The sequence below is a fragment of the Rhodotorula toruloides genome, assembly GCF_000320785.1.
Source record: "Rhodotorula toruloides NP11 unplaced genomic scaffold Scaffold3, whole genome shotgun sequence".
Lineage (NCBI taxonomy): Eukaryota > Fungi > Basidiomycota > Microbotryomycetes > Sporidiobolales > Sporidiobolaceae > Rhodotorula > Rhodotorula toruloides.
This window is the reverse complement of record NW_015622963.1, coordinates 532,771-546,324: the sequence shown is the minus strand read 5'-3', so window position 1 is coordinate 546,324 and position 13,554 is coordinate 532,771. Positions and strand designations below refer to the sequence as shown.

General features: G+C 61.5%; 5 protein-coding genes across 5 annotated transcripts; 3 read left to right on the top strand and 2 right to left on the bottom strand.

Moving 5' to 3' along the window:
- Positions 1-10: 10 nt before the first annotated feature.
- On the top strand, positions 11-3,100 carry RHTO_04775 (heat shock protein/chaperonin; the record flags this gene model as incomplete). Its single annotated transcript, XM_016418439.1, has 6 exons — positions 11-185; positions 298-443; positions 497-1,162; positions 1,228-1,351; positions 1,415-2,013; positions 2,078-3,100. The coding sequence occupies 6 exons, from the start codon at positions 11-13 to the stop codon at positions 3,098-3,100; spliced, it is 2,733 nt and encodes a 910-aa protein (XP_016275715.1).
- A 303-nt stretch (positions 3,101-3,403) lies between these two features.
- RHTO_04774 (glycoside hydrolase family 20 protein) lies at positions 3,404-5,903 on the top strand (the record flags this gene model as incomplete). Its single annotated transcript, XM_016418438.1, has 15 exons — positions 3,404-3,568; positions 3,634-3,719; positions 3,781-4,104; positions 4,159-4,202; positions 4,255-4,466; positions 4,518-4,623; positions 4,679-4,788; positions 4,847-5,056; positions 5,110-5,159; positions 5,212-5,234; positions 5,287-5,338; positions 5,395-5,416; positions 5,469-5,614; positions 5,647-5,748; positions 5,813-5,903. 15 exons carry the CDS (start codon positions 3,404-3,406, stop codon positions 5,901-5,903), a joined length of 1,743 nt encoding a protein of 580 aa, XP_016275714.1.
- Positions 5,904-6,123: 220 nt separating this feature from the next.
- On the bottom strand, positions 6,124-6,829 carry RHTO_04773 (uncharacterized protein; the record flags this gene model as incomplete). Its single annotated transcript, XM_016418437.1, has 3 exons — positions 6,124-6,206; positions 6,263-6,646; positions 6,760-6,829. The coding sequence occupies 3 exons, from the start codon at positions 6,827-6,829 to the stop codon at positions 6,124-6,126; spliced, it is 537 nt and encodes a 178-aa protein (XP_016275713.1).
- A 421-nt stretch (positions 6,830-7,250) lies between these two features.
- Positions 7,251-8,261, top strand: RHTO_04772 (bZIP transcription factor; the record flags this gene model as incomplete). Its single annotated transcript, XM_016418436.1, has 3 exons — positions 7,251-7,428; positions 7,490-7,814; positions 7,901-8,261. The coding sequence occupies 3 exons, from the start codon at positions 7,251-7,253 to the stop codon at positions 8,259-8,261; spliced, it is 864 nt and encodes a 287-aa protein (XP_016275712.1).
- A 608-nt stretch (positions 8,262-8,869) lies between these two features.
- On the bottom strand, positions 8,870-12,980 carry RHTO_04771 (potassium ion transporter; the record flags this gene model as incomplete). The annotated part of the gene is made up of 19 exons (XM_016418435.1): positions 8,870-9,286; positions 9,348-9,426; positions 9,485-9,674; positions 9,729-9,789; positions 9,846-9,872; positions 9,928-10,017; positions 10,075-10,147; positions 10,201-10,239; positions 10,300-10,404; positions 10,468-10,482; positions 10,543-10,641; positions 10,709-11,456; positions 11,514-11,635; positions 11,700-12,214; positions 12,269-12,309; positions 12,372-12,415; positions 12,470-12,528; positions 12,600-12,814; positions 12,878-12,980. 19 exons carry the CDS (start codon positions 12,978-12,980, stop codon positions 8,870-8,872), a joined length of 3,042 nt encoding a protein of 1,013 aa, XP_016275711.1.
- Positions 12,981-13,554: the final 574 nt, after the last annotated feature.

Below are 13,554 nucleotides of genomic sequence, written 5' to 3'. Positions count from 1 at the left end.
GCTAGTCTAGATGGACAAGCTAACCGACGCGGCAATTGCGTCCGTCCAAGCCGCCATCGAGCTCGCAAAGGAGAACCAGCAGGGGACCGTCGCTCCCGCCCACCTCTTCTCTGCGCTGCTCAGCCCGACGTCGAACGCCTCGGGCCAGACACAGCAAACACTGCTGCACTCGATCCTCAACAAAGGTGCGTTCGCCCGCCGTTCCCTCGCCAACCTGGTCCCCACTTGATCCCGTTCCCCGACCTTCTCTCGACCCTCGCACGCCGTACTGACGCGCCGTGTTGCCTGCGCAAACAGCTGGCGCACAGCCTGAACTCGTAGCCAGGGGACTCGCCAAGTTCATCGTCCGCTTGCCGTCCCAGGAACCCCCTCCCGACGATGTCAGCGTCTCGCCCGCACTCTCAAAGGTCCTCCGGGAGGCAGAGAAGCTCATGAAGGAGAAGGTGAGTACACTCAGCGATTGTATTAGGACCCAGCTGACCCATCGCGCCCGCAGAACGACTCGTTCGTCGCCCAAGACCACCTCATCCTCGCCTGTATCCAGGACAACTCGATCATCAACGTCCTCAAGGAGGCCGGCACGACTCCCGACGCCGTCAAGAACGCTGCACAACAGGTGCGCGGCGGCAAGCAGGTCAACAGCAAGGGCGCCGAGGAGGGCTTCGAGGCGCTCAAGAAGTACGCGGTCGACTTGACCGCCCAGGCGGAAGAGGGCAAGCTCGACCCGGTTATCGGCCGCGACGACGTGATTCGTCGCTGCATCCGCATCCTCTCGCGCCGCACCAAGAACAACCCCGTCCTGATCGGCGACGCCGGTGTCGGAAAGACGAGTGTCGCCGAAGGACTCGCCCAGCGCATCGTCAACCGCGACGTCCCGCCCAACCTCATCGCACGCATCTTTGCGTTAGACTTAGGGTTGGTGACCGCTGGAGCGTCTTACAAAGGCCAATTCGAGGAGCGCGTCAAAGCCATCCTCGAGGAATGCGAAAAGTCGGAAGGCTCCGTCATCCTCTTCATCGACGAGGTCCACCTCATCATGACCGGCCAGGGCTCGCCAGGCGGAGGAATGGACGCCGCCAACCTCTTCAAGCCCGCCATGGCTCGCGGCAAGATCCGTGTCATCGCCGCGACGACCCTCAAGGAATGGCGCATCATCGAGAAGGTGCGTTCCCGCTCACAGCGTCCTCTCGTTACTCGTTATATGATCGCTGACGACTTTGTGAGCAGGACCCGGCCATGGAGCGTCGCTTCCAGCAGGTCATCGTCAACGAGCCGTCTGTCCCCGAAACGATCAGCATCTTGCGCGGCATCAAGGAGAAGTACGAAGTCCACCACGGTGTTACCATTCTCGGTACGTTGCTTATTTTTTTGTCCCACTTAGACCGCGCCGAGACTGACCTTTTCGTCCCCGCAGACTCTGCCCTCGTTTCCGCCGCCACTCTCGCCCACCGCTACCTCACCGCCCGCCGCCTGCCCGACTCGGCCATCGACTGCGTCGACGAAGCCTGCTCCGCCGTCCGCATCGCCCGCGAGTCTCGCCCCGAAGAGATCGACAAGCTCGAGCGCCAGAAGCTCCAGCTCGAGATTGAGCTTCACGCGCTCCAGACCGAGCTCGCGCGCGACAAGAAGGACGAGGTGGCGAAGCAGAAGATCGAGGATACCAAGCAGGCCATCTCGAAGATTGACGACGAGCTTGCGCCCATCGTGGCGCGGTTCGAGGCGGAAAAGTCCAAGGGCGACGAGCTGAACCGCATTCGCAAGCGCATCGACGAGCTCACCGCCAAGGCTGCCGACGCTGAGCGTCGCTATGACCTCGCCACCGCCGCCGACTTGCGCCACTACGCCATTCCCGAACTCCAGACTCGCCTCACCCAGCTCGAGGAGCAGAAGCAGGCGGAGGAGCGCCAGCGTCGTGCTGAGGGCGCAGAGTCGCTCGCTGGCGACACGGTTACGCCTGAGGCGATCCAGCAGGTCGTCGCGCAGTGGTCCGGTGTTCCAGTCTCCAACATGAAGGTGCGTTCTCTCCCTCTCTGCTCGACTCGCTCGTACACTTGCTGACTCTCGCTCGCCCTCGCAGATGACTGAGAAGCAGAAGCTGCTCAAGATGGAGAAGACGCTCAGGAAGGAGGTCGTCGGCCAGGACGAGGCCATCTCGGCCGTCGCCAACGCCATCCGCCTCAACCGCTCCGGCCTGTCGAACCAAGACCGCCCCATCGCCAGCTTCCTCTTCGTCGGTCCGTCCGGTACGGGCAAAACCCAGCTCGCCAAGGCGCTCGCCAAGTTCCTGTTCGACTCGCCCGACGCCATGATTCGCCTCGACGGTTCCGAGTACTCGGAGAAGCACGCGATCGCACGCCTCATCGGCTCGCCTCCCGGCTATGTCGGTCATGAAGAGGGCGGCCAGCTCACCGAGTACGTCAGGCGCAAGCCGTACACGGTCGTCCTCGTCGACGAGATCGAGAAGGCGTCGCGCGAGTTCTGCCAGCTCTTCCTCCAAGTCCTCGACGACGGGCGCCTCACCGACTCGCAAGGCCGCATCGTCAACTTCAAGAACACGGTCATCATCATGACGTCCAACATCGGTTCCGCCTTCCTCAACGAACTTGGCGACGACGTCGAGACGGTTCCTCCCGCCACCCGCGAGCTCGTCAACGGCGCCCTCCGTGCCGCGCTCCCCATCGAGTTCATCAACCGCGTCGACTCGATCATCATCTACAATCGCCTGTCGAGGAAGGATGTCCGCGGCATCGTCAACATCCGCCTCGCCGAGGTGCAGAAGCGTCTCCGCTCAAACGGCCGCGACATCACGCTCTCGGTGTCGGAGCCTGCGATGGACTTCCTCGGCTCGATCGGCTACTCGCCCATGTTCGGCGCCCGTCCTCTCAACCGCGCCATCCAGACCGAGCTGCTCAACCCGCTGTCGAAGATGATCCTCGACGAGTCCCTCCGGGACGGCGAGACGGCACGCATCGAGTTCGACGACAAGCGCAACCGCCTCGTCGTCGTGCCGAACCACGAGCCGAGCGTCAGGATGGACGAGGACGAGGACGAGGACATGTCCGGCGGGTCCGACATCGAGATCGAGGAGGTCGACGACTGAAGGGGAGGCCAAGTCTCTCGAGGCGAGAAGAGGAGCGGGACGGAGGCCTCGAACGTGAATGGCGGTGACCAGGAGAAGAAGAAGAAGAAGAAGCGAAGGCGCGCATAGTCTCCCATTTTCCGTCCGCATACCTTCTTTCGCATGTAGTCAGTTGTTGTTCTGTCGCATAGTTTGCTTCTGTTCGCTGTGAATGCAGTTTAGTTCGCGCAACTTGTCGTCGTCGCCGTTCGCAGAGAGTCGGCCCCACCGCTGCGCCTTTCTCGCTCCATCTCTTCACTCGCATGGTCCGCCTGGCTACCTGACATGCTCTTCTCAGCTTTGCTAATCCTCAGCCTGCATGTCACACGAGCGGCGGCTCTCTGGCCTCGTCCTCGCTCTCTCTCGACCGGCTCATCCTTCATCAGACTTGGCGACTCCTTCGAGGTCGTGGCCGAGCAGGGCGAGCTTGCGAAGGAATTGGAGCGTAGAGTGAGCCTCTCTCTCCTACGTGCGAGCGTCAGAACCCAGGTCATTCGCTCACTGGCTCGCAACAGCTCGCAAAGGCGATCGCCCGCACCTCGCGGCACCTTCAGCACGACAGACTGAGGCGGCTCACTCCTGACAGAGGAGAGTCTGACCGGTCAGTAGAGCGTTGAGCTTGGCGCAACCCGCAAAGAAGAGCGCTCAGCTCGATTCCACAGCCCGCAGGTCGAGAACGCTCCGATTCTCTCGCGCCTTTTCCTTTCGCTCAACTCGACTGTCGTCGGTACACTCGAGGACGAGGTCGTCAATTTGTACACGCTCGACGAGTCGTACAGTCTATCAGTACCCGCAGCGACCGACGCGACTTCGCCAACGGCATCGGCGCACCTGTCCGCTCGCACGCTTGTCGGGCTTCTGCGAGGTCTCGAGACGTTCACGCAGCTTATATACTTCCTGCCTGCTGCGGACGATGCTCTCGATGGCTTGCGCTACATTGCCAACGTACCGCTTCGGATTGAGGATCGGCCGGCTTTCCCGTACAGGTTCGTTCCGGCGCAACGTCCCTTTCTGCGCCTTCTCACACTGTCCCTCCGCAGAGGCTTCATGCTCGACACGGCACGAAACTGGTACCCGATCGAAGGTGAGAAAGCCAAGCTTGCTTCCGGCAGGAGACTTACGCGAGTCCTCCGCAGACATCCTCCGCACCCTCGATACGATGGCCTCGACCAAGGTCAACACCTTCCATTGGCACATCACAGATCAGCAGTCCTTCCCGCTCGAGATCCCGACCTTTCCAGACCTCGCAACATTCGGCGCCTACTCAGCCGACCGAATTTACTCGACGGTAGATGTCGCCAAGGTCGTCGAGTACGGGCAAGACCTAGGTATCGCCGTCATGCTCGAGGTGCGTAAGCTCAAACTCCGCTTTCTTACATCACTGACGAATTGGACGCAGGTGGACATGCCCGGCCACACCGCCTCGATCGCGAACGCTTACCCTGAGCACATTGCTTGCCTAGACGCACGTCCGTGGTCCACTTACGCAGCAGAACCGCCTGCAGGTGCGCTCGCCGTTCAAGCTCGCGCGGCGGTCTTGACAGATTCGCTTTTTGACAGGTCAACTCCGCCTGGGACGTCCGGACACCCTCGCCTTCTCTAAGCGAGTGCTGCAGGATGCCGCCAAGCTTTCGTCCAGCGCTTTCTTCAGCTCAGGCGGCGATGAGGTGGTGCGTTTTCTCGCTTGCCTCGACCCCGGCCTTCCTAACGTAACCCAACATTGAGCAGAACAAGCGCTGCTACCTCGACGATCCCGAAACCAGCGCCGCGCTCGAATCTCGGAACTCCACCGTGGACGAGCTACTCGACGAGTTTGTGCGCGGTCTGCACGAGACGCTGGTCGAGTCGAACAAGACGCCGGTTGTTTGGGAGGAGCTCGTACTCAAGCATGACTTAAGCCTCGCGAAGGAGACGGTGGTCATGGTCTGGATTGACTCGGTACGTCCCGCGTTGCTGCGAGATGGTCCTGAGCTGATCGTCTCGACGAGCAGGCAAACGTGCGTGCGGTTGCGGACAAAGGTCACCGCATTATCCACGCTGCGTGCGTCTCCGCTATCTTCTTCGCATATGCTTTGCTCACGCCTTCTGTGCAGGAGCCACTACTTCTACCTCGACTGTTCGTCCGATCTTCCTCTCGCTCTTCTCGCACGGCTGAGCTCGTCTTGCAGGTGGAGCCGGCGCCTGGCTTGGTCGTTACGCCAACGGCACGTCGTGGTGCGAGTACCTTTGGCTCAGACTGCTACGCATGACCGACCGCTCATCGATCGCCTCTACAGCCCCTTCAAGACCTGGTCGAAGGTGCGCTTCGCAGTCCTCCGAAGGATGCGATAGCTCACCTCAGGTCCTCCAGAGCTACTCCTTCGACCCGCTCTTCAACCTGACGAGGGAGCAGCATGAGCTCGTCCTGGGTGGCGAGGCGCTCCTGTGGAGCGAGCAAGCGGGACCGGAAACTCTCGACTCGATAGCATGGCGCGTATGGCTCGTTCTGCCACGCTCGTAGCGTTCTGCTGACGATTCTTGTTCCGCAGGCCTCGAGCAGCCGCGGCAGCAGAAGTGTTCTGGACAGGCGGATCGGTGACAGAAGGGGAGAGGAGCGTTGGAGAGGCACTGCCGCGCCTGCACGATTGGCGGTGCGCTTGTTAACTCTCCCCAGCATCCGCATAGCGTAGGCTGACGGCACGGAAATCTCCGCAGATACCGCGCAGTACAGCGAGGTGTGAAGGCGATTCCTCTGCAGCCTCACTGGTGTGCGCTCCGCCCAGGACAGTGCGACGTCGAGCTGTAAGGACGTGTGCGACTGATGCTTTGTGACGCGTGTGTCGGATTCGCCGCGCGAACCTGTCCCCGGCAAGCTCTCGGGTCTTTCCGTGCTCGACAGCCGCTTGCTATCTCCGCTCTCCTCTCCTTTCTCCGTCGTCCGTTCGGAATCGCAACTCGGTAGCATGGATCACGAGTGACTCCGCCATTTCCGTCACACAAGCGCAGCTCCCGCCCGCCTTGCACGCCTAGCCAGCACACCTTTCTTTCTCCTGCCTCTGTTGGACGGTGCCGCAAGCAGGATTGTTCACAGGGAGAGGGCCTCCGGGATCTGGGGGATGCGCTTCAGCCACCAGCAGAGCTACTGTAGCGCACAGCTCGACGCACTGCCGCTTTCGTGGTCCTGATCTTGCTCCTCGCTCGGGCTCGCAGCTGCAGCCTTGGCCAACTTCTCAGCCGACTCAACGATCTCCTCGTACCTACGCCTAATCTGCTCCTCGCTCGGGTACGGCGAGCACAGCGGGATGCCAGAGATCGTGGCAAGAGCGAGAAATCCTCCGTCCCTCTCCTCACTGACACACGGGAAGATGCCCGCCGCTGCAGAACCGACAGAAGAGCGGTCAGCAAGTGAGCGAGCGCTAAGCTGATCCGTCGACGTGCATTTCTGCTCTTCCTGGTCGTTGTCGGACTTCTCGCCCTCCTTGTCCTCCTTGTCCTCCTTCGCCTGCTCGTTCGAGCTCGACGGCGAGGCGACGACCGCCTCTTCCCCGGCTGTAAGGGAGTGCACCGATTAGTTTGAGTCTCTGTGCAGCCAGCGCCTCCATTGCTAATCACAGCAAGAGGGGCGAGTGCAAGCGAGTGGGAATGAGAGAGCGGGGACGCACTGTGAGCGGCAGCGGGCGCCTCGGATGCTTTGGCGGTGCTCGTGATGGGCGTGCCAGAAGTAGCTGACATACTGGAGCAAACAGGTGAGCACGTTTCGAGTGAGTGCGTGAACAGTCGAGGCGAGAGAGCGGGTTGCGAAGGTCGAGGCGACTACGACGGCGTTCAACTCGCTCGGGACGGCTCGCGAGGGGGCTAGCAGCGTTTTATGGGTCCTACTGGTACTGGCCATGCTGCACACGACTCGCACGAAGCCTGTTGCGGGCGAGGGAGCGAGGGTCACCCGGGGTAATCGCACGAATACAAACTCGGGTGTAATCGGTTCGAATACACTTTCACGAATACAAACACGATTGTAATGGCTGAATAAGACTGAATACAACCGACGCCTTCCACGTCGAAGGTTCCACGTCTCGCTTCTTCGACACGCTCACGCCCGACAAGGGCACTGCTTGGCTTGGTTGACTGCTGCGTACAGACTCACACGCTCACGATGGACTCGCCAGCGACGACCCGCTCGAGGAAGCGCACGGCGTCGCCACCTCTCTCGCCCGCTTCCGCTTCACTCGTCGACGATGACACGGCGCAACCACTGGCGAAGAAGCGTGCACCGAGGAGCACGGCGGCAGAGAAGCACGCGAGGAAACAGGCGAGGATGGAGCGCAATAGGAGTGCGTTCACCGTCCTTCACTCTCTTCGCATCCCGCTAAACTCGCCTGTCGACGCCCGCAGTTGCCGCTCAGGTCTCCCGAGACCGCAAGAAGCAGCACACCGACTTCCTCGAGGCACGAGTCGCCGAACTCGAGGCGCAGCTTGCGTCCCAATCTCCCTCGACTTCCCTCACACCCACTCCCTCCAGCGTCAACCTCCCTCTCGCGGCCCTGCCCGCCCTTCCATCCGCGACAGACTCCCTCGTCGCCCAGCTTCGCGAAGAGAACGAGTCGCTCAAGACCCAGCTAGCCCTCGAGCAGCTCCAGTCGCAGTCGCTCCAGATCCGCCTCTCGTCCCTCGAGACCAAGTTTGGCCGACTTGAGCGCCTTCTGAGCCAAGCAGCGACGTCGACTAGCCCAGCCGCACAAGCAGTCGAGCCGGAGACGACGAACCAGACGATGACGACGGAGACGGACAGCTCTCGCCTCGTAGCACGCGAGGTCGACCTTTCCCTGCAGCGGAAGCTGTCCCACCCGTCGTCTCGTCTGGCGTCTCGTCTCTCGGCCTCGACTTCACCGGCTTCGACCAGCTCGCGTTCCCCCTCGACTCGTCCCTCCCGGCGCCCGACGCTGTCGGAGATTCTCTCGTCGATCCAGGTCCCGCCGTCGATGCCAATTCCCTCTTCGACAACAACGACCTCGTCGCGGCTTGGACAGACTGGTCGCAGACTCTCAGCGGTTTCGACGAGGGGACGCTTCCTGCCATTGACAACGAACCGGCGTCGGATTTCGACCTCTTCGACTTCTTGCGACAAGACGCTGCTGCGGGCACGGCGGCTGAGGTTGCGTGTTAGGCAGTAAGGACGAGTGTTTTCTAGGTGGTCTGCGACGAGTCTTCACCCAGGTCCTGTACGTGCCGCTGCCGCTCCGGCCTGGCGACATTCCGCTGACCGCGACTCTCTCGCAGCTCTCCGACTTCCGCTTACCACTCTTCTCCCACATCGTCACGATTCCTCCCCTTCCTCATCTCTTCTCTTCCTTCCCTCCGCCTTGACTCTCCTGATTCAGTTCGCTTTCGACCTTCGCCTCGCGCCTGCGTTCTCCTCCTCGTCGAGTGAGACCTTGCGCACTGGGCTGGTCGTACGGCTGCCGTCTCGGTTTGATGAGCTTGGCAGAGGAATGGGATGGAAGTCGTGCGGTTGCGGAGGAAGCGCTGGCGATGCGGATGGGGAGCGATCGGGGTGGATGGACGAGCGAGGGCCCGGCAGACCCGCGGGCTCTTTCGTGCTTCCTTTGTTGTCTCTCTTATGTAGCTTGCCTTGCTAATGGACACTGGCACAACCCTCTTTTTGCTAGGAAGAAAGGCTGAAGTTGCGAGTGTGAGAACGCGTCTAGTCATTCGAGCACCATTTCCCGCCCGCTAGTCTGTCCTCGTGCGACCCTTCCTTGTCGCCGGGAAGCGTCATGGCTCATGCGACGCCGCCGAGCCGGCGATCCCTTCTTTCGAGCCGTTCAGAGACGACGAACGCCCGACCTCTGCTTCTGCATCGCCGTTCGTGTCGTCTTGCCGCACGCCCGACGTCCGACGAAGGCGATGTCGGCGATCCTCGTCAGTCAGCGGCTCGACCGCTTGCAAGCCTCCGCCGGCAACGGCCGTATGGCTGCTGAAGCTCGTTCTTGTCCTCCGCCCGAGCTCGCCGGGAGCGTCTTCCCTGGAGTTGATCGAGAGCGTGTCGTCCCAATGCTTCTCGAGATCGGAGGGGAGGAGGACGGCGCGGTCGATGGCGATCGGCAGGCCGCGGTGCCGACCTCGAAGCATCACGGCGCACACAATGAGCTTCGACATAGTCGAGAGAACGCCTGCAAGCGAGGTGGCGGTCTGTACAAGTCATGCACCAGTCAATATCTAGCAACCGACAGCAACGAAGACTTCGACGCACTCGGTTGTTGCCCAGACTCAAGCCGACTGTCCCGTAGGCAGAGACGATTTCGAAGATGAGGCTGAAGATGGTGACCTCGCTGCAAGACCGAAGCGTCAGAAACTGGGTCGGCAAGGCGGAGGTGAAGAGATGCTCACGGCCAGTCCGTGCTGCTGATGCGATGCCGCTCGACGATACAGATGAGCCAAACGGCGAGCGCCAACCACCACAAGTCGAAAGCGAGCTGCTTGCGGGCGTGGTAGCCGATGTATTGCGTCGCGGAGTGCGACTTGTCGAAACGAGCTTCGGCTTCGTCCGGATCCTCCTCGAAGTCCTCGTCGTAGACGCCTGCACCTCGAGAACGTCAGGTCGCGCTTGGCGAGCGACGAGGTTCTGACACACCCATCGACTTCTCTTCGTAGACGTTCGTACTCCGGATGGACACCGCGATTGGGTAGACAGCCTGCAGATCGAGCGTGAGCGCGCAGGTTAAGCAGGACCGGCGAAGACGCCACTTACGATGTACATCATGATCACGTAGAGTAGCTACGGACAAATGTCAGCAAATCAGCGGAGTTTACGAAGCGAGCGGCGGACTCACCTGAAGGGCGGGAGCAACCGTCGACAGCGAGACGATGGCGAATCCTGCTGTCCGGACAGCAACGGCTTGGAACAGCCCGTCGATGACACGCTGCGCCGGTGTTCGTCAGCTCGCTTGCCTCTCGCCGCACGATGGAGCCGGACGCACGACACCCGTAGGCAGCGCTTCGATCTGAGGATTGCCGATGTCGAGAACGAGGAAGGACGCCCAGTCGATGCCGCTGTAGAAGCTCAAATCAGCTAGCGAACGGAAGCGAGGGATTTGCTAGCGTACTTGAGACAGACGAGCATGAAGACGAGGAACCAGGTTTGGCTGCAGTTGGGGCAGAGGATGTCAGCCTGGATCGATGAACCGCGCGCGAAGGTCACGCACTACGACGGGAATAGGTAGATGAAGCAGCGGCGCGGATGATCAAGCAGGAACTGTAGGGTTTCGCGAGTGCGGGACCGGGACGGCACCGCCTTGCTGACGATCCAGCTGCGAGCGCAGGCAAGCTCGTCAGTCTTAGCATGAATGCGAGGTAGACCGATATCGCCGCACATCAGGAGACGGAGGCTGCGCAACGCAAGAACGTAAGCGTTGTGCGAGCGCTCAAGGGGACGATGCGAGACCTACAAGACCGGAAACGCCGTATTGCCCGCGAGGATGAGCAAGCCCTGGACGATGACGAGCCCATAGGCCTTCTGGAAGGGCACCATCGAGGCATCGTCGAGACTGCGTACAGAACTCATTCGCGGTGAGTCGACCTTCGCAATCGGAGACGGCAAGGCAGGCGCTTCACCTCATGCCGCAGTTGCTGTACGCTGACCAGACCTGAAAGAACGAGAACCACGTCGGATTGGGGCCGGCAGCGCTTATCGTCGACTTCCATGGCTGGGTCGTGGCGAGCCAGGGCGCGACGGCGAGAACGGCGAGAAGCTGGACGCCGAGCCAGTAGGCGAAGACGATGCGGAGGAGGACGGTGAGGGCGCGATACTCGACGCCGCCGAGCTCTTCCTGCTGTGCGGTCGTCAAGCCGTGGAATTTGGAGTTGCGGCCGACGATGGCGTCGAACGAGATGTACGAAACGGGCTTGAACTCCCCGTCTGACTCTCGTCGTCGACTGGGCGACCGACCTTGCGAGTGTGTCGAGCGCATGGTCGTCGTTCGTGGCAAAGTCGCGGTGCGGTCCAGAACGTTGCGCAGACCTGGGATCTTGTCTTTTGCGAAGGAAGCGGCCGCAAAGAGCGGGTTCGGGAAACCACCGAAGTCGCTGTGCATGGCGGCTTGGTCAAGCGTGACGGTCCTGGTGAAGGCGCGAGGATCCGCATCGTGCAGGCTGGACTGCGACATGCGTCTTCGAATCGGGTAGTCTGGGTCGAGCGCTTGCGTCCTGTTCCGGCGGAGTCGCAGGTCGCCTGCGCCATCAGGATCACGGAAGTCGATAGTGCGAGTGCGCCCGACCTCCAAGTCCCGCTGTTGGCGAGCTGGCGAAGACGGATGTGGTTGGGCGGGGAGACTTGCCCCGACATGGCCGAGATGGCGGTGATCTGGAACGTCAGGCTTCCTCAGCGGATGAAGCTGTGCAGAAAAAGGAGTCGACGTACCGAGAGTGTGGGTACGAGGCAAACTCGCTCCCGCCGCGCGAGTTGGCGTCGCCGCTACCGAATCGCTATTCCGCCGTTCGCGCGCCCTTCGGTCCGGTCGTGTCGATTCGTCAATCTGGATGCTGCAAGCGACATCATAGTCAGACCGGTGGCAGCAGGCTCGTATGCGCGGAGGAAGAGACGCACGCTCGAGCATGTCCTGCGGCATCTGCGCTTCCCTCGTCGGTGGAAGCCCTCGCGGCCTGGACCGCGAGTGGCAGATTGCCCTCGCCACGGTCGACGCTGGGTTCGCGCGGAAGCGCGTGCGGCAAGCCTTGCGGACTTTGCGCCTCGCGAACCTCGTGGATAGGGTTTTTCGCCCGCCCGCCGTCTACGTTCGGGTCGTCCCTTCCTTCCTCTCCTTCCTTCGCATCACCAGTCTTCTCGCCGCCTAGCCACCCACTCACGCTCATCTCGTTGACCCGTACCGGCGTGTCGACACGCTTGATCATGTCCGTTCGCAGCTTCTCCGTCCGCCTCCGGCTTCGCTCGCGGTCCTTCGCCGTCCACTGCCCGCCAAGCTCCTCGCCGAGTGAGCCATTCGCACGAGGTGCGGCGGGCAGCTCGCCTCCTCTCCGCCCGGGTAGGAGATGCGTGTACCAGGGTCGGGTCGGTTGATGAGCGTCGTCGAAAGCGTGGTACGAGCGGCCGTGGCGAGCAGCCTGCATGGCTTGTCAGTGCGAGAGCGTAGCGGACGGGATGACGCAGCGGCGCACCTCGCCTTCTCCCACCTCGTTGACCCGCGTGCGCGCCTCCTCTGCGTCGATTCGCAGCGTTAGCGCGTTGTCGGATAGCCTGCTGACATGAAGCGTGACTTGCCGTCGTTCGCAACCATGTACTCGAACTTGTTGCGGAAGAAATGCCTGTAAGGAGAGTCAGCAAGCGCCATGCGCATGAGCCGAAGCGAAAGAGCGCACCGTCGAATGATGATCGTGATCATGGAGACGAACGAGGTCGAACCGATGCTCATGAGGAACTGCGACGGGGCACGCTCGAATGCTCAGCTTGGCGCTCGAGTGACCTCATCTCGCGCGAAGGTTCACGCACAAACAGGATGAATTGCTGCCAGACAGTCAAGTTGGCGAACAATGCAGTGTTCAGGCCTGTCAAAGTCATGGCTGACGTGCACATGAACAGCGCGTCGATGTAAGGAATCTGGTTCGCTTGCGTCGGGCCATTCGAGGCGAAGAAGATGCCTGAGGCGATGAGCGGGAGGAAGGTGAAGGCGAGGAGGTGGAGGCGGTAGAAGTTGAGATGGGCGGCTGCAGGCAGACTGAAGCTCGTCAGTTGAGTCGGTGAAGAACGTTCCGAGAGGAAAGACGCACAGCTGAAGGCGGATATCCGGTTCCACACGCTCGACCGCTCCAGGAACGGTGGAAACCTCGCAGCCGTCGAAGGATGTCGATCCAGCGAGAGGCGGCGACGCATGATGGGTTAAGTTGCCTGGGAGGAAGAGCAGGCGTAGGGAGGAGATGAGGCGAAGTAGGAGGTCGGAAGTCGGAGGGATGGAGGTGCTAGGCGCAAGCTGGGCCAGTGATTTCCGCTCCTACACTATGTAGCCCCGAAACCCCCTCCTAGCTGTCTGAGGAGCGGAAGTCTGAGTCGTCCAACTCGCGAGGGGAACAGGCGGGCGTGATCGGCTGCGATGGCTCTGTGCGCGCGTGCGGTGCTTGTATCGAGCAGTCAGGGCGTCTGTCGGTGCCGTCCTGTCCGCTCCCAGGTTCACGAGAACCGCCGTTGTCCGGTCGGATCCAGTTCGACGAGAAGGCGATGAAAGGTATGGGGGCGTGAAGACAGCTCGTTGGCGCTTCTTGGGGCGCAGAGAGCTCAAGCACAAGAGTCTCGACGGCCTCAGCCACCCAGCCGACAGTCAGAGTGCGAGCGAGAGGAGGCAGAGCTCATCTCCGTCTGCGAGGCCTCGATCGACACTGCGCACGGGAAGAACGTCGTCAACGTTCCGAATAAGCACGCTCAGTGACGACGGCTGTATGCTCGTGCAACG